General features: G+C 31.1%; 3 protein-coding genes across 4 annotated transcripts; 1 reads left to right on the top strand and 2 right to left on the bottom strand.

Annotated features, from left to right (window-relative positions):
- Positions 1-88: 88 nt before the first annotated feature.
- Positions 89-5,366, bottom strand: LOC107004823 (basic leucine zipper 19). 2 transcript variants are annotated; one of them, XM_015203194.2, is made up of 5 exons: positions 5,116-5,366; positions 3,583-4,249; positions 1,661-1,736; positions 1,045-1,171; positions 89-555 (listed from the first exon to the last, which is right to left on the bottom strand). In XM_015203194.2, exons 2-5 carry the CDS (start codon positions 4,134-4,136, stop codon positions 389-391), a joined length of 924 nt encoding a protein of 307 aa, XP_015058680.1. In that variant the 5' UTR covers positions 4,137-4,249; positions 5,116-5,366; the 3' UTR covers positions 89-388. The 2 variants fall into 2 exon arrangements, with proteins under 2 accessions (XP_015058680.1, XP_015058681.1); XM_015203195.2 differs by lacking the exon at positions 5,116-5,366 and having other exon boundaries at positions 3,583-5,102.
- Positions 5,367-9,039: 3,673 nt separating this feature from the next.
- On the top strand, positions 9,040-9,912 carry LOC107003176 (Werner Syndrome-like exonuclease). Its single transcript, XM_015201453.2, has one exon. The coding sequence runs from the start codon at positions 9,091-9,093 to the stop codon at positions 9,727-9,729; it is 639 nt and encodes a 212-aa protein (XP_015056939.1). The 5' UTR covers positions 9,040-9,090; the 3' UTR covers positions 9,730-9,912.
- Positions 9,913-12,890: 2,978 nt separating this feature from the next.
- On the bottom strand, positions 12,891-15,926 carry LOC107004871 (glycosyltransferase BC10-like). The gene is made up of 2 exons (XM_015203264.2): positions 14,481-15,926; positions 12,891-13,341 (listed from the first exon to the last, which is right to left on the bottom strand). The coding sequence occupies exon 1, from the start codon at positions 15,538-15,540 to the stop codon at positions 14,491-14,493; it is 1,050 nt and encodes a 349-aa protein (XP_015058750.1). The 5' UTR covers positions 15,541-15,926; the 3' UTR covers positions 12,891-13,341; positions 14,481-14,490.
- Positions 15,927-19,098: the final 3,172 nt, after the last annotated feature.

Genomic DNA, 19,098 nt, shown 5'->3' with positions numbered 1-19,098 from the left:
ACGAGTTTGAGTCAAGAAGTTGTCACTAATACTCGTCTATGTTACACCTCTTGAGGTGTGGTTTTCCCAAAATACGAAGAATGCTCTGTGCACTGAACTGCTCTTTTTGTTAATACCGTCAAGTTATCAAATTTTTAAGCAGTTAATGTCTTAATCCTAAAAGTTCTCATTTGGAACAAACTACATTCTAAAGAGGATTTACAAGCCGAGTCTGAAGGAGTTTCACCTACGTTTCTACTGCTCGAATAATCGTAGTAATTCAAGAGCGTATACGTGCAACAAACCCCAACTTCCAGAAGGCAGATACTTTTATTAGATAAAAGGTTGACGCGGGCTCCTGCAGGATATATATCATGAAGAAAAGGTGTCCAACGAGATCGACTTCCTTCTAGTTGAGATCCAGTTTTCCAAAGTCCAGCATCTGCCAAGCTGCATCTGAACCGGTCATCTCAACAGCAGAACTCAGCCTGAAGTTGGTGCTCAGCTTACCACCATTGCGAGAATGTGCTAAACGTTTCAGTCTTTCCAATTCTTTCCTTAATGACCTGTATTGAGCTGCATCAAGTTTCAGAACGACAAGGAATCAGATGATGAAAATATCTCTTTGCTTCACCGCGCTGTTTAAACTATGTCATCAAGGATGTCTGGTGCCAGCCCTCAACCAAGGAAAAGTTTTAAGCGCACGAGTGACAAGTGTAAGGAGTATCACTGGTAGATCAACCAAATATGAAGCTAAATAAAGATAGATGAATACAGTGAAACTAGCTCAGAATTGCAATGGAATATTAGACTTTCGGCAGCTACAACTTTCTCCATTCATAGTATTGGATATGATTTTTTCACTATCCAATGTCGGAGTAAGCAGATAAAGAGAAGTATGAGTTTTACAACCTTTGATGGTTTGCTAACTCATGAACAATTGAGGCAAATAGGAAAGAAGACAAGACAAATCCAAAGTGGAGTAACTAACTCCCATAGTTATAAGTAGATAATATAAAGTATTATAGATTGATTGATTGATTGAGCTAAAGATATACAACTCACCATCAACAATGACTTTTTCTTGCTGAAGTCTGAGCATCTGTTGCTTTAGCTCTCTATTCTCCATTAATAAAGTAACACGTTGCTGAAGCAGAGAAGCAACTTTGGCAGTTAAATCTGACTCTATAGCCTGTATTGAAAACGAACAAGGTTAAGCACCCAAATTAACCTTTGTCTGCAACACCAAATATAGTGTTGCTTGCAAAAGCACAACTGTCCATTTGAAAGTATTTTGTATAGCTTTCGCGATACCAAAGATTGTAGCAATTTGAACGGTCTCAAACTATTTGATATAGCGTTTGGGTCACCAATTTGTGTTTTGAACAGTATATTCTTCGCTAACAGCAACGGCATTAACATTAGGAGTTTAAGAGTCTCAAACTTGTGAACCAGCACAATATTTTATTCTTAATATGGTTTTCCCTCAAGTTAATCTCGACGTGATTAATCAACAATTGACATGTAGCCATGGAAACTTCATTTTTGTCTCTGCAATTCTTTAATGTTTAATATGTGATGTTACATGGGAAGCTCAGCATGTATATTCACAATAAATTATTCAGTAAATGAAACCTTCTTTAAAAGTCTCATTGATGTAACAGTAATAGCAGCAAAGTACCTCATATGTGTTGACAGTTCTCTCTAGTTCAGCTATATATTGGAGTTTACGAACTCTCGACCTCTGTCCAGGATGCCTGTACAAATTCCAAATAGTTGTCAAGTGTTGTACTCTTCTCAAGAAAATAATCGTCTCAGAATGAAATAAATCCTCAGGATATGTGAGACAAGCGTGTTTGCAATGCATTCGTATAAGAGTTTATAGTATATTTAAATAAAAATTTGAAATAGTTTCAAAAGAAAAATAGTGGCGACAACTTCTAAGTAAAGGTTGACAGAAAAATGATAGGAATAATCGCTAGAATAAAGACAATATAACGTTGTAGCGATATCATCTGCATATCTTTTGAAATGGGCACTCATCTGTTATCTACCAGTATGTTGGGATAAAATTGGTCATGAATTTCGTAAGATGCTGCTTTTCACAAATACCGGCATACCCCAGAAAATTGCACTGTTAACTCTATCCTTAGTAGTAGTAATTAGGAAAACGGACAATTTCGGCTTAAAGAATGACAGGGTAGTTCTCAATGGGTTTAGTATTTTATTTGTAGCATAGATGATATAACTACTAAAAGTTAAATTTTGCAAGTAATTCACGAACTTAATCAACCAATTAACAAGAAGACATATCAGTCATGCGCTAAAAGGAACTGCGAGAGACATTGATGCAAAACTTTTCAGCATTTTCATTCCACTGAGAAGAGTTTGTCAGGACTGTTCTTGAAAATTGAACACCAGGACAAACCTTCTTTTCAGATATGTGCATGGACTCTCCAAAAATGTTGCCACTCCAAAAATGCAATACTTTTGGAGTATCCTACACGCACCCATGAAAATCTTTGATGAGTCTGAGCAACGGTGCTTTTCAGAACCTAAAACGGTCATCAATTTCCAGTAATGCAAGAGATTTAACTATTAGATGATTGTTAAAAGGTCATAGCTAGAAGCTTCCTAGGCCACACGTCTAAACGAATAAGAACCATTTCAGCAATTTGAGTAGCAAAGTGAAAATTGTCTTAGGATATAGAAGAAACAACAAGGCATCGCATTTTTATAAGACAGTAACATCCAGGAACCACTTGGATCACAAAGCTAACATTTGCAAGTTGAGATATTATTACTACTTTCATGAAACTCGAAGGCAACATTCTCTATTACATGAGCAATATCTTTTTGAAACTGGTAGCTGTATCAACACTTCATGATGTACAAAACAGTACACGGATGGTACTGAAACCATATGTACAAAGATACCCTGAATTCTACTGTCCTACTTCTATAATGAATCTGAAACATCAATAATAGCAATATTAATAAAAGAAATCTTTTGGGTTTTCTGAATTTTCCTTTTCATTTAATAAAAGAAATCTCTATAAAATATTGATTTTATAGATCGGATTATCCCTTTAAGGGCATAATTACAAGTCAAAGGTCCTTTTACGGGAGAATGTCAGATGACCATGTAGAGCAAATTACACAAGGGAAGATCACTAACACACAATCTGTGTGTTATTGTCTTCTCTAGAAATCAGAAACTACTCCTTATATGAGCTAAGTCAATAAGCAAAAATAGTTCCCAAACTGACATGATATTGTTATAAACTGACATGATATCTTTATAAGTTCCCAATTCATGCTAATGGAAGTTTTTTTCACCTATACAATTAGCGAGCTAGAGTTTGCATTAAAAGATAATACCAAGAGATCCGGACGCCATACGACAGGAATAGACTAGATAATTAGCCGTTATCTTGGGAGATAAGATGCATGCCCCTGTATATTTAGGAAACATTTTCGCAATGATGTTGCTCTACTACGGAATATGGACACAATTAACAAGTGAAAAACAAATGTTGATAATACAATGCCAACTAATGATGAACAATATTGGAAATAAACATAAAGAGTCTGGAATCTAACCGTTTCATTGGCTTTGCATCAGCACTGACATCATCAGCTGCACCAGAAGCATTTCCCACTAACTCCGATTGTGCAGCTCCAGACACAGAAACGCACCTATCTAAATATTGTAAAGGGTTTGGAGACACATATTCTGATAATGCTGAAACTATAGCATTCTCTGCAAAGGTTATATTGCTCTTTCCACGAGGCGAATTAGGACCATAGATACAATTATTCTTTGAACTACTATCCGATTCACAAGATGCATTGGATTCAGTTTCATCAAACTTATCAAAGCCTTCAAATGAAACAAGACCATCCAAAATTGTCAAAGAATCACTAGCTGATCTCCTATGCATTATGCCACTAGAATTTGAGCCTGAATCACTCAGCAGCTCATCAAGCCATGCAGGCTGCTCTTCTAAGATGGAGCTTTGGGAAATAGATTTTTGATGTCGAGGAGGCAACAAGTTATGTTGGTGTGATGGTGGGCTAAAAGGGTCTTGAACCGGGCAAGTTAACGGTTTCTTCTGAAATGGGCAACGAGGTGGAAGATGAGCTTGCCTCGACATGATGAACTTAACTACTAGGTTACCCTATGATTTTCTTTTTGACACCTTCACAACATAATCTAATACAACAGGTCTTTCTCCCATGTTTCTGCCACCATCTTATTACCTAGTTTCTACAAAAAGTTTTACAGAGCATGAAAATCAGAAATTACATTTTCTTCCATCAATCAAAAATTCCTTGAGAACAGAAAATCAAGAATTTTATTCAGAAGACCAAAACCAAACAAAAGTGTAAAATTTTACTTTTAGGATTTGAAGTTTTGCCAAGAAAATCAATAGCTGGAAACACATATAATAGCTTGTGACATTTGAGACTCTTCTTTTTTCTCATAATATAGAACTCGAACAATGAGCCTATTTTTTCTTTCAAAGCTAAAACATGAGTCAAATAGAGCAAAAGAGAAACATCCATTAAATCCTCCATCAAATAGCAAACCAACAACATAGCCAATGTAAACACACAAGTGGGGTCTCGGAAGGCTAGAGTATACACACACCTTATCCTACCTCAGGAGGTCCAGAGATTATTTCCGATACAACCTCAGCTCAAGTAAAAGCATATCGATATAAGAAATAACAAAATTGTCACAAAATACTAAGAAAGCATGACAAAGCATTTCGAAAACAAAAAAGAAAAGAAACATAAACACAACCAGCAAACCAAAACTATAAATATGCAGAAAAGGAGGAGCTATGCAATTACAACAACAACAAAAAAAAAAAGGCAAGACAAAACAAACACAACAATCTACATTCCCCATTGAATCAACACCTTAAAGAATTTTCAAAAAACACAACAATGACATGAAATTGAATTCTTTTAACTTAACAACAAAAACTAAAACCCTCAAGATTCTCCTTCAACACTACATAAACAAAAACCCCACATACAAATTGTTACAAAAAAATTAATAAAAACACATAAAAATTGTATCTTTTTTCTTGAATCTTTGAAAAAATATTTTCTGGGGAGGCTTACCTTACTTCTTACTTGATGGGGTGTTTTTTTTTTGTTTTTTTTTTTGGTTTCTCAATGAGAGTGAGAGAAAAAAAGAGAAGAGCTTTGAGTGTTTATGCAAAATGCAAAATTACAAATGCCAATGTTATTAGTAGTAGCAGCTTGTCTCTCACTGTGCAAGTTGATGGAATGACCCTTTTTTGGACTGATTTTAGATACGGATACAATAACACAGTGACACCATTACTACTCAATTTTCCCAATTTACAGTTCCCATGAGGAGAGATTGTCACTTTTTTACTTGGTTCGTTTCAAAATAAGTATTAATGAAATAGATATAATATGTAATTTATAACATTGTTTGTTTCAAAATAAGTATTAATAAAATAAATATAATATGTAATTTATAACATTGTTCGTATTAAAAAAATTAAAGTGTTTTAAGGAAGAGTATAATTTTAAAAAATTATATATTAATTTATATGATAAATTTAAAAAATGATACTTATTTTGAATCGAAAAAAAAAAGTTTTTGGTAAAATGGACACTAGGGAGTACTATTTGGTAGCTTTGAGTTGTTAACAGCTCATCTTTACTTTTTCTATGGTAGCTTAGAAATTTTCACTTTGCCTCTTTTTATCATTTGCCTTTTTCTTTTATTTTTTTTAGGGGGGTGGAGGGGGGGGGATTTTAATATAAAATAATATAAAATATTACACCAATATAATTCAATGTATATAATATTATATTTGAAAGGAAAATATTATATATAATGTATTTAGTATATAAAATGTATTATACACAAATATGGATCTTGGATATGAAAAATGAATATTTTTATCATCAAATAGGTTTTTTCTTTGTATACTTACTTATCTAAACCTAGCAAAGAATAATATAGAAAAGATAAATTTACCTCTTTAATATTTATTGAAGAAAACTCCTTTAAGATTGTAGTCGTGGACTGATCGTTGATTTTTATTCGAAAATCTTCTGGGACGGAATAAACTTTTTTATTGTGTTGTATTTTTATTCGATGATTATCATCAATATAAAATTATTGATATTGTTCATGTCTCTCGAGTGACCATTGTACAACCACTCATTTAATATTAAATCAACGAATAAATTTTACCTTAAACTTTTTCAAATCATAGTCAAATAGATTATAATATGATCGTTCAAATTTAAATATTTTAATCTATCTTTATTTATACATAAATAAAAAAGGGTAAAGGTCCATTCTTTAAGTTGTCTTTTATTTTGCAAAGATAGCCAAAAACATTGTATGATTATATGATGTATTATTATATTTAACGAAAGCAAATTTAAGACATATATAAATTAAATATCATGGAAGATTCTTAAAATTATGCTTAGATATTTTATTTTTTTCTAAAGTATTTGCATTTAGTGGTGTGAGAGACTTTAGATTATTAAAATGGACCACACAACTACAATAATATATTAAAAATTCTGCATGCCCACTAATTTTTGGTTTAGTTAACCAAGTTGATTTTTGATTAGTAATAAACCATATGTTTTCCCCCCAACATAGTGATGTTAACCTCAATTATATCTCTTCCTTGTTGCTTAAATATGTAGAGATGGAGACAGTTTATAAGTTACGGATTCACACGAATTCTATAACTTTTACTTTAAAATTATGTATATGTATTAAAAATATATTAAATATTTTATATTTGATTGTGAAATTAGCTATTATTATGATGATACATACAACCAACGGGGAATGGAGTGTTGAAGCACTAGATTTATCTGAATTAATTTAGTATGTTTAATGTAAAATGTAAATTTATGAGTAAAAATTGATTAGAATTGTGATAGATTATATGTCTGAATTCATAATTATATAAAATTATTAATGAGTTTATAGTCATAAAATTTATCATCTAACACATTTTTCAAAACATGAAATTTAATAAAGTCAAATGATAATACAGTAATAATACCTTTACTATTTATTGTTTTTAAAGAGGGTGCAAGTCAATAGTAAATAACGATAAATTTAATAAAGTCAAAGAATAATACAGTAATATTATCTTACTATTTTATCAAATAAAAATTATTTAGTAATTATTTTTGTAAATATTTTTTAAAAATAGTAATTATTTTACACACACAAAAAAAAACTAGAAACCTTCACACTATTGGGAATGAGAAAGAAAATTATATTTTATATGATAGTTTTTTTATTGATTCATGGTGAGAAAAATCTATATTTTCTAATAATTATTGAACACCAACACAAAGTAAATACTATATTATATTTTTTCCAATTGAAAATTGAATAAACATAGTATACTAGATTTTGTTGATACTTCCTTGTGGAGCTTCCATATGCTATAGTCTAATACCTCTTTAATAAATAAAGATAACAAAAAATATATCTTTTTTCACTTTTTATCATACCACAACTTGAAGTTAAAAGTGGGGTTTTATTTATATAAAATATATTATTATTTGAGAAGATAATGATTTCATATGTTGCACATTTGAAATAGCTTGATGTACTTCCATAGATTATTTTAATTCAAAGTTAGGTTATTTTATACCAAATATTTTTGTCTTTTTCCTAATAGGGTTGCTCAAAGTTTGGCATATTCATTTAAATAAATATATTTGTTATTTTGTTGGTTAGCAAGTGTGTTAATTCAAGTTGCTTAATTTTGTATTGCAAGTTGTCAACTTTTTTAAAAAATATTTTTAATCCAAATTGTTAACTATCTTCAAGTTGTTTATTTGCTTTCTTACTTAAGCAGATTGTTTTGTAGAGATATTTGTTAAAGTGGATTTTTACTTTTTAGAAAAAAATAAAAAACATTAGAGCTCAAGACTCAAAATTGAAAAGAGAATTTAGATATGTTAGTTATATTTGGTTTAATAGTCTTTTTATTTTGTAAAAGTACGAATAAAATCTATTTTATTTGTGTAATAATAGTTATTCAGTATTTTGATTTGATACGGAGATTAAGAAACAACAAGTATAGGAGGTTATTTTACCAAATCACTCTTATTAAATATAAGTTATCTAAATATTAAAAAATGAATAGTATGTAATAGCAAATATAAAAAGATATAACATGATAAATTATTCAATGATAAATATCAAAAATAATATAATAAAAAAATAAAGATGAAAAAAAATATATACTTTCTATTTTTTTAGATTTTATTTGTGGAACTAGAGGGAATTCAAAGTTGAACATCCACAAGTGTGCACATTTAAGTGTGCATGAATATATTTTGTATCTATTTTTCCTATCACTTTGTATATCTATGTATATTCGTGTATATTCCTTTATATATCTATGCAATATACATGAATATACAAATATATACACCTCATGCCATGTCACTATTCTCACACACAATAAATCACGTGAGCCATTACCAACACCCTAAGAAAACATGAAGAAACATGTCACATTTATTCTTTAGATATACCCATATGATATTACCATACAAAATCATTAATATAAAGTTGAAATTTGTTTAAATATATTTAAACTATATTTTTCTTCTCGTAAACATAAAAACTCTATAAGTTATAGAAATTCAAATTTTACGTAAAACTTATAAAATGAGTAAATCATCATTCATATCCTAAATTCCTAAAATAATGCAATGATAAATTACATATCTCCATATCCTTTTTTTAAAAAAAAATTAAGATCATAAACTTTCAAATACATGTACTTTTATTTAAAAAATCTCTAATCAGTAATAGTAGCGATTAGTTATTCTTATATATAATCTTTTTTTATGGTTCAAAAAATCTCGATTTGAGTAAATCACGATTTTTGCTAGAGTAACACTTATTCCGGAGTTAGAATTCCTAGTGAAAACGGACTATCCATACTAACTTCACATTAATGGGCTTTTAATCCGACCCGTGCGTTACGACTTAAAACCCTAATTTCGTTTCTCAGTCCCAAATTTCAAAATTCACCATTGTTTCTTCTTCTGAACGCCATGAGTGTAAGGATCAAAGATTACCAGTTACCTTACAACAGTCACAAACTCTATGATGTATTTTTGAACGAAACCGAAATCGAAACCCTAGTTACTCGTGATCCGGCCATGGTCTGTTCATGGATCGACAGAACCGAATCCTCTAACCAATCCCGTCTCCACCGCTTAATCGTCGGAATCGACGTTGAATGGCGCCCTAACTTCAACCCTGGTGCAGGTCAAAACCCGGTCGCAACACTCCAACTCTGCGTCGGAAAATCCTGTTTGATTTACCAAATCATTCACGCCCCAAACATCCCCTGGAAACTCCGTAACTTCCTGAATAACGACGATTACAGATTTGTTGGAGTTGGGGTTGAGAATGATGTGAGGAAATTGTTGAATGATTGGGGAATTGGAGTGTCGAATACTGTTGATTTGAGGCAGTGGGCTATGGAGGAGCTTGAGAATGAGAATCTTCGGAGTTATGGGCTTACGGGTTTAGTGAAGGAAATTGTTGGAATTGATATTTACAAGCCGAAGAGTGTGACGATGAGCGATTGGGATGATCGTTGGCTTAGCGTCAATCAAGTATGTTATGCTTGCCTTGATGCTTATCTTTCTTTTGAAGTTGGGAGGATCTTAAGTTCTTGGTATTAATTATAGTATATAATGTTGATATCATCGTAGATTATTAATGCGTGCATTTCGTGATTGTGAATGTTGATATTACTAACTATTATCGTAGATTATTTATGCGTGCATTTTGTTATCGTGAAATGTTTCTTTGAACTAAATGTGACTACTTATATATATATATCTATATGTCATGATCTTTTTAAACTTCTGTTAGTTTCTTGTTTGATTTCGTTTTATATGCTTTTTCTTGAGGCGAGGTCTATCTATCCGTGAGGTTTGTATGTACTCTCTATTCTATGCACTCTACCCTCCGCAGAGTCCATGTGTTAATGCTCATGGCTTACATCTTATTGTAAAGCCACATAAACTTGAAGCCTCGAGTGTGTATAACTTTGAGCTTGTTGAAGTGTTGTACTAAATACATTACCAAGGCTCTACCCTCCGCAGAGTCCATGTGTTAATGCTCATGGCTTACATCTTATTGTAAAGCCACATAAACTTGAAGCCTCGAGTGTGTATAACTTTGAGCTTGTTGAAGTGTTGTACTAAATACATTACCAAGGCTCTACCCTCCGCAGAGTCCATGTGTTAATGCTCATGGCTTACATCTTATTGTAAAGCCACATAAACTTGAAGCCTCGAGTGTGTATAACTTTGAGCTTGTTGAAGTGTTGTACTAAATACATTACCAAGGCTCTACCCTCCGCAGAGTCCATGTGTTAATGCTCATGGCTTACATCTTATTGTAAAGCCACATAAACTTGAAGCCTCGAGTGTGTATAACTTTGAGCTTGTTGAAGTGTTTAAAGTGTTGTACTAAATACATTACCAAGGCTCTACCCTCCGCAGAGTCCATGTGTTAATGCTCATGGCTTACGTCTTATTTGCAAAGTCACATAAACTTGAAGCCTCGAGTGTGGTTAACTTTGAGCTTGTTGAAGTGTTTAAAGTGTGCTAAATACATTACCAAGGCCACTTGAAGTAAGTGGGATGCTTGGGATAAGTTGGAGGAAGGGTTGATGCCAAAATATCAAAACAAAAGTTGGAAATTGAACCCCAAGCTTTTCAAGGGCATCTTGCTATGCGAGTCAATCGCGAGGGTGTTTGAGATTGGGAAGCATCACCTTCCGGAGGGGACAATGAGGTTGAATGAACCGTGGGGCTAATCGCGAGAAGCTCATTTGAGCTTGGGATAAAGCCCTTAGAGTCGCGACCCCATATGAGAGGTTCAAGGCATGAGAAATAAAAGAGAGTCTAATGTACAACTAATTGTGAGGAGAACTCACCTAAGTTGACCAGAACCTCATGATCACCCGATCACGAGGAGTCCGGTCCATATATATTTGTGTTTGAGCTTGGCTTTGAGAAATTAGGGTATTTCCATAGAATCTTAAAGTCTACCAAGTAGGTGAAATTTGGAGTTAAACTTCAAGGAGGTAATCTCACTCACCTATTGTAACTCATTTAATGTGTGTAAATGTGAATAAATATTGTATTCATGAGAGTAATCTATGGTTGTACTGAAGTAAACATTCCTGTTTTAAATACAATTTCAAAAAGTGAAAAATGAAACGAAAATATGTTAGTATAAGATATTTTAGCATACAAGTTCAAGTTGGATTTGAATTTTTCATGTTCAAACATTAATTTTCATACAAAGTAACAAATTATTTTACCAAAAAAGTGAATAATTTTAGTCGATGTTTGATCATTAAAAATAAAGTGAATAATTTATGATCAAACGGTTCTTAAAATATTGAAACACTTGTCATAACTTATTGCTATGTCTCCATCACTTAGAAGTCAGAACTTTTGTTTGTCAACTACACTCCCTTTCATTCATATCACACTACTCACTTAAAAATTGGAAATAATTTTTCTTTTCAATGTGAAAAAACATTAATTAAAGATACCCATAACATTTAATTCAAAATTCAAAAATGATTATAGGGTTCAAAAACTTGCTAGAATTTCAAATAGAAGCGCGATTTAGGGGGGTTTAAACATATACAACTTCTTGTGTATGAAAATTTTTGTCCTAATTTTATTTCTTATTTAAAGTAAGGCTATTTTCCTATTATTTTTTCAAGCATTGACTTAATAAAATTCATAGTAGACTCAAAAATTGATGATTCCACCTGATATTTTACTTAATCACAAATTTGGCATAAAAAATATGTACCTCTTATTTGAATATTAGTATTAAGTACGATAGATTTTGTTTTAAAATTGACCGGCAACAATTAAGAATGAAAGATTAGTTTTGTGGCCAATTCATATCGATGGGGTCTACTGGTTCAAATTATTTTTGGGTTTTGGATTTCTTAAAATATTATAGTAAAATTAAACTTAATTAGATTTAGATTCTACTATATATAACTATACTAAATATATTGTTGTACATCTCATTAGACCGGGTACAATTTGATTTTTCTATTTACCATTTTGATTATTGAAAAGAGTATTAAAGCATCGTATTAGGGCTAGAGGGATGAAATGAAGGCTCATGTCCGATATTCTACGTGATAAAAATGTGTTGTCAAAATTTAAAGGTAGATTTTATAAAATGGATGTTAGACCACCATGTTGTATTGGATAAAGAATTGGCTAGTCAAGAGCTCACATATCTAGAAAATGAAAATAACAGAAACAAAACTTTTAACATAACGTGTGAGTATATTAGAAAAAAAAAAAGATTAGGAATGAAAATATTTGAGAAGTTCTTTGTGATAAAAAAGATGATGAAAACGAGATTAAGATATACATGTACATATGAAGAGGAGAAATAAAGAAGATATAAAAAGTTGACTAGATACAATGAATATACGAAGAAGACGTAGAGGCAGATCGAACAAGTATTAGGCTATAAATAGACCTAATAAATCACGCCTGCCAGTCCTTTTGGATAATAGTTGGGGTCCCAGTTTCAACTTGTAGCCAGCCATGCATGCTTCTCTTTAATTTCACAGCCAATTATTCATTTGACCAACTCTTTTTGGCCTCTTTTCTAATGGATAAAACATGAAATGAAAAAAAAAATTCTCATTTTCTTGCGCTTGATACATAAATAGAAGAATATATATATAAAATATACGCAGGGAAGAGGGTTTGTGCAAGTGTCCTAAGACGAGGAAAGAGATAATCAATATGAAATATCACTCGTAAAACTTAAAAAGAGTAAATAGAGGAAAAGATGCAACTAACAAACTAATGTAACATTACATTACCACAACAAGGAAGACAATAATAATACAACACAAAAGGGGGAAAAGCAAATGGGAGACTTGACTATTCTTCATCTACATTTTTTTTGAACAACACAAAAAGGGAAAAAAAGAGAAAAAAAAAGAAGAAGCAATGAGCCATTTGCTACTTTTTGCTCTTTTTATATTTTCCTACAATAATTCCCTTTTGGTAACAAACTCCACTCTAAACTCCACACCCCCTTTTTTTTTCTTCTTTTTTTTGGACTTTTGATAATATTATTTCACACCTTATCTTGTCTTTTTTTTTTCCTTGTATATACATTGGACCACCAAAAAAAACATTTTATTTGTTTATTCCAACAGAAGAGCTTTTGGCTTGCGCCTTTGTGCTTCAATAACTTAAAATACAAAAGATTCCAGTCTACACCTGCAAAAAACATTTAAAAAATTAGTCAAATGAAAAAAAAGTACATTCAACCAGACACACTCTGTTCCCATAGATTTACATTATCTATTAAACAATTCTAAAAGAGCGAATCATTTAAAAACACCTCGATTGTTTCATCAGATACCTATCATCTCTCGCTAACAGATATAATATGGCGATGACTAACGTGTCCCACCATCGGTGGAGTTCTCTTTGAGATCACGTTACGTTCAAAGGTTCATTTCTTTATCTATATCCGGGATGACTATTTCACCAAATAGTGATGTCCCAAGAACCGTGTAACACTATCCATCAAGATTTTAGAAGAGAAACGACCGATTTTCTTTCATTTTGTTGTGTCTACTTCAAATTCGAACCAAATTCTACAACGAATTTCGCTCTTTGGACAAATTCCATCATCAATGAAGATAGACTTTCCAGACAAAAGGATCACATCAAAGCACAAAGCAAAACACAATCAAAACAAAATTGTAGGGACAAAGATTGAATGGCTTAGATTTGAAGAAGCATTAAACTATCCAATTACTAAGAAAAATGAGGTTGTGTATAATAAACTCCTCCTAATATTAATGGCTAGCAATTGAAATTTTATATTTTTGAACATGTAGAATTGACTAAAAAAACACATTTTCAAGCAACTTCCCAACCACCTTGTAACAATTCCAACTCATAAGGATAAAATAATGTTACTCATAACACGACTCTTCGAAAATTATGTCTTCTCATCTGGCTTTGTCCCTTGAAACACCTCAATATATCACTACTAAATCATATCATGTCTACTACTTCTTTTATAATCGCCAAATACCATATTGTTCAAAGATCACACTTTTATCTACGGAAAATTGAAATCGTACTTGATATACGATGATGTACGTCTAATCCACACATGTACAAACATCTCAAAACATATAACTATAAAATCCACATCTCGACTAGTCCACTTGTTACATAACAATGGTTAACTAACACGTATTCTCAAGTCTCATGGAGTTAAACTAATGAATTCTCTAAACCAATTGAGACAATGCTAAAAACACAACAATGGTTAATACTAACAAGCAAAAAAGCAAACTTTATTGAAAAATAAGCTTAACAAATAGGTAAAAGATACATACCCGACCCGTTTTACTTTCGGAAAATGACCTTATCCGCTATGTCCATCAACGGCTTCAAACAATCCGGTGAGAATTTCCTCGCGAACATGTGTGAATACGTGTTATTAGACTCCCGGAGCTCGTGAATGAGCTCCGGTGAGATCTCATTCGGGTAATAGGTATGCGGGTGCCCGTCCACACTACCGGTCCAATTGACCCGAGTGAGTGTGTAATGGGTACACCTATCCGGATCCTCCATTGACAAAAGGGTCGGGAAGTAATGCTCTTCCGGGTAACATGAGTCTTTGTTCAAACAAGGTAATTTGAACTTCCTCCATAACTTCCGGTCACGGACTACTAACCGGGCATGGTTTCGGGTCAGCATGAAGAACTGTGACCCGACCCGAAACCGATCGAATGGGACTTCAGGTAGCATGACGGATTCTCCTCTAGCGATATACCGATCCCATAACTGCGGTTCACCGGAGAGTATCTCAATGAAGCTCCGGTGTACCGGGGAATGAGTTGATTTGAAGAGAGATTTGTAAACGAATTTGAAAGAGTGAAGCGGGATACAGTGTTGAGAAACAACGGCGAAATAGGAATTCATGGAATCGTCTAGAATCGCCGTGGCTAGAAGTCGACGAGTGGCGGAGATTAGTGAAGGGGAGGCGCGTTCGGTTTTCTTCGCCGGGATAAACCGCCCATCGAAAACACCGCCAGGTGAAGCAACTTTCGCAGATGGATCTGCGTGGATGTAAATATTGTACAAATCTCCATGACCGGAGAAAAATCGCTCCCAAAGCGGCGCGAAATGGAGATCCGTGTTCGTCAGAAACAAAAAAGCAATTTTCCGGCGAGGATTCGTAACACCCAACCGGGAAACCGCCCTAATCCCACCATCCCCACCACGTTTACCGACTGAATAAAGGGTCGCACGGCGAAATAAAGCGATATCATCAACCTCATCAGGAATTGAAATTTCAGTGTGTTTCTGATGTAGAATTTTTGGGGCAAAAATAAAAATCAGTGGAAATGATAACAAAAGAAGAAAGGACAGAACTAAAGGTGTGTTATACATAACTACAGTTTGAAAATCAGATCAAAATCGGAAAATGGGTGTCTATCAAATCTACAAAATAACTCAAAGAAACCATAAATACAGATCAAATAACGAAAAGGGTGTTCGTCAAACACGATAAAAACAACAATTAAGCATGAAATTTGAAGGATTCATACACCAAATCTATACATGGATAGTAAAGTAAGTGATAATAAGGAGAGTAAAACTCTTAACTTTGTGCGGAGAAAGCTATGAATGAAAGAGGAAAGTAATGTGAAAATGAAGAGTAAAGAAGAGAAATGAAAGGTGTGGAGGTGTTATCATGGCGGAAGAAGACAGAGATTGCATACGTAATGAAGAAGACGACAAATTTGGGTAATCGGTTTTTGTAGATTGGTATCTTATGCATTCGGTTGTATATATAATACCATGTCCTTTCCTCCGTGGGCGTTTAAATTTAATCGAAATTTTAATATGGATTTGAAATATCGATAATGACAAATGAAAAATAAAATTTTATTTTAATTTAAAATTATAAGTCTAAACATCAAAAATAATTTCACGTAAAAATATAAAATAAAATTATATATAATACATTCTGTTTATAGTCCTTTTCTTAGATTCGATAAATAGTTAAAATTTTAACGTAAATAAAAACGTTTTGATTTTCAAACTAAACAAGTAAAAAAGAATTACACATATATGAACGTAAGGAATAAAACTTTAACATTTCTTCATCTCAATTCAAAGTATTGTACTTTGCCTTTTATATTTATTAAATTGGGTCTTATTTATATTGGGTGTTTATTACATGTTATGTATTTAAATTTATTTTATTAAATTACGTAATAGTGTATTTTGCATTTATTTAATATAAACAATTGGTGTGATGTGAGTAAGTTTTTTCTGATTCTTTCTATAGTTAATAAATTTTATTAAATTAAATGACAAATTTGTGATCACAAAATTTAAATGATTACGCACATTAATAGTGTCATAAAATTCAAGAAAAAAATATTAGTTAAATTTTGTGTTTAAGCAAATTAAGAACTTTGAATTAAAACAAAATGGGTATATTTAATTTTTATGTATTAAAATATCCTACAAGCTACAATAACAATATAAGTTTTAACTTTTACGTGATAATAATGACTAATTAAAGAATTTATGATTTTAACTCTCTGAATATTTAATTAAAAGGGTACAAAAATTCACAATTTAAATAATTAGAGAAATAAATTTATTTACTAAGATATTATAAGAAGTAAAATTAAAATTTATCAAATACTTAAAAGAAATGGAAAATACTACTACTAATTTTCAACTTCTTTGGTTTGCACATTAATGGTATCTCAACTATCTTAAACAAATAATACACATAAATAGAAAAGAATAACTATTTTAAGAATTATTCGCATAATATACAAATTTATGAAGATTTACAATCTCAAAAATAAAATAAAAAAATAAAATTTGTGAAGATTTACTAGGGGTGTGCATATGTCGGTTCGGTTCAATTTTATGTGTTATTAATTTGATTTATCGATTTTTGACTTTTAAATATGTTAAATCAATAAGAAAATACTTACAAAACAAATATATGACTTTTCTAATATATTTGATTCGAAAATACAATAATGTAACTTTATAATGTTCATAAAATAGAAACAAAAATAACAAACATGAAAAGAACTATACAAGTGTAACACAAAGAGAAATAAGAAGAATAAGATTCTTACTTTAGATTTTAACGTTTTGTCTAGAAGTCATTATGAAGTGTAAATTGAAGGTTAAAGGACAAATACACTGACTAGTAAAATATTGAATTAATATATAATATTTATGTACAAGTAAAAATAGTAAATAACTAGTCTTAATAGGTTATCGACTTATCCAATAATCCAATATTAAAAATTAATACCGAGCCGATAACCCAATAATTTTTTATAACCATTAAAAAAACGTTAACCTAATACCCCAACAACAATAAACCAATAATACTTTTATAGGTTCAGTTTATTGATCGATTTAATTTTTGCATACCCCCTAAAATTTACTAACTAGTAAATAAAAATTGATAACTAAATTAGTGGCAAAATACACTAATTGTGAAGATTTACAAACATATAAGTTGAAAATACAAATATGTACTTAACCGCTTATCAGATAATTAAGTTAACGATATAAATATATCATTTTTTTAATTTATAAAATTCATAAAATAAAAATAAATGTATACACATATTTGATATCGCCCTTTTTAAATTTCACATATAAAATTATATTGTACACCTAATTTATATGTAGATTCACATTTTATTTTGTTCTACTAATCTATACAACATTTTGAAACTTGAAAAGCATATCCCACCAACACGAAATAAAATAAAAAGGGGGTCCATGACCTTATTAAGTTTTGGATTTAAATAATTTTTACCCATTTAGTATACAAATATATAAAATGCGTTTGTGTTTGTATAAAACGAGAGAAAAGTGTATATACAAATATAAATATATATATATATATTTTCGTTCTATACACTTATAATTATACAAATTCAGATCTTATTATACATATTACAATGTAAATGAATCTATACAAACTGAACAATTTGTATACAATCGGATGTATCTAGCGAATTATACAAATCAAAAGCTTTATGGCAAGCATAAAATTTATTATGGAGCGTAATTATGCAAATTATAATCATAACATACAAATATAATTTTTATATTTACTATATGTGAAAGTTGCTCTAAAATAAATTGTATATTTATATAATTTTTCATACTATTTTACAGTTGGATTAAGTTGAGATAACAGAAAGGCCCAAGTAATTCCTGGCCTGTAAAAGCCACAAAAGCAAACAAAATAAGCCCAACATAATCATCCTACCATGATTTTCTTTAATTATTTCACAAACTAAATTTATTAGTATAACATTCTTTCAACTATTAAAATTTGAGAATTAGTGATGCTTCAAAGTTTGAAATTTTGATAAAATTAATCATTTTCAAAAAGTTTAACAACATGAGAAATTTATATCTCTATGTTTCACACAATTAGATGAGATTTGGGTCAAAATTCAAATTAATATCACACATATGTTATATGTATGTCAGTGTATAATTTATATTTATCTTTTTTTCTTTTTTCGCATTTTTAGATTTGAATTTGATAAATTGATTCAGCAGATTGATGACGAGGATATCGTCCATGACTACCAACATCATGTTTGATTTTTATCGGAGTTTTAAATATTAGCGAGATTTTGATATTTTCTATTGGAGCTAGAAATAGACAAAAAACTTCATTGTTAAAATTAGTTTTCCTTCTACTTCTATAATAATTACTAAAGAATTATTATTCGACCGATTAGTACTAAAAGATATTGTAAAAGCGAAGAAACTAGTATTTATTTAGATTATCAATGTAAATTTATTTATTTGACAATCATGTAGTGACATTATCAATATATCATTCATGGTACAATCGTTTAATCTTTCTTCATGAACGTAACAACTCTAAAATAAAAAAATTAAAATTCCATATATATATCTAATGAGATTCGAAAT

The sequence above is a fragment of the Solanum pennellii genome, chromosome 11 (genome assembly GCF_001406875.1).
Source record: "Solanum pennellii chromosome 11, SPENNV200".
NCBI lineage: Eukaryota > Viridiplantae > Streptophyta > Magnoliopsida > Solanales > Solanaceae > Solanum > Solanum pennellii.
This window is presented reverse-complemented; position numbering and strand designations above follow the sequence as displayed.

Coding starts and splice junctions, on each gene's coding strand:
- LOC107004823 (XM_015203194.2), bottom strand. CDS start 4,136: ATGTCGAGGCAAGCTCATCTTCCACCTCGTTGCCCATTTCAGAAGAAA. Junction 1,172..1,660: donor GAACTGTCAACACATATGAG/GTACTTTGCTGC, acceptor TTTTCAATACAG/GCTATAGAGTCAGATTTAAC. Junction 556..1,044: donor AGAAAAAGTCATTGTTGATG/GTGAGTTGTATA, acceptor AACTTGATGCAG/CTCAATACAGGTCATTAAGG.
- LOC107003176 (XM_015201453.2), top strand. CDS start 9,091: ATGAGTGTAAGGATCAAAGATTACCAGTTACCTTACAACAGTCACAAA.
- LOC107004871 (XM_015203264.2), bottom strand. CDS start 15,540: ATGTATAACACACCTTTAGTTCTGTCCTTTCTTCTTTTGTTATCATTT.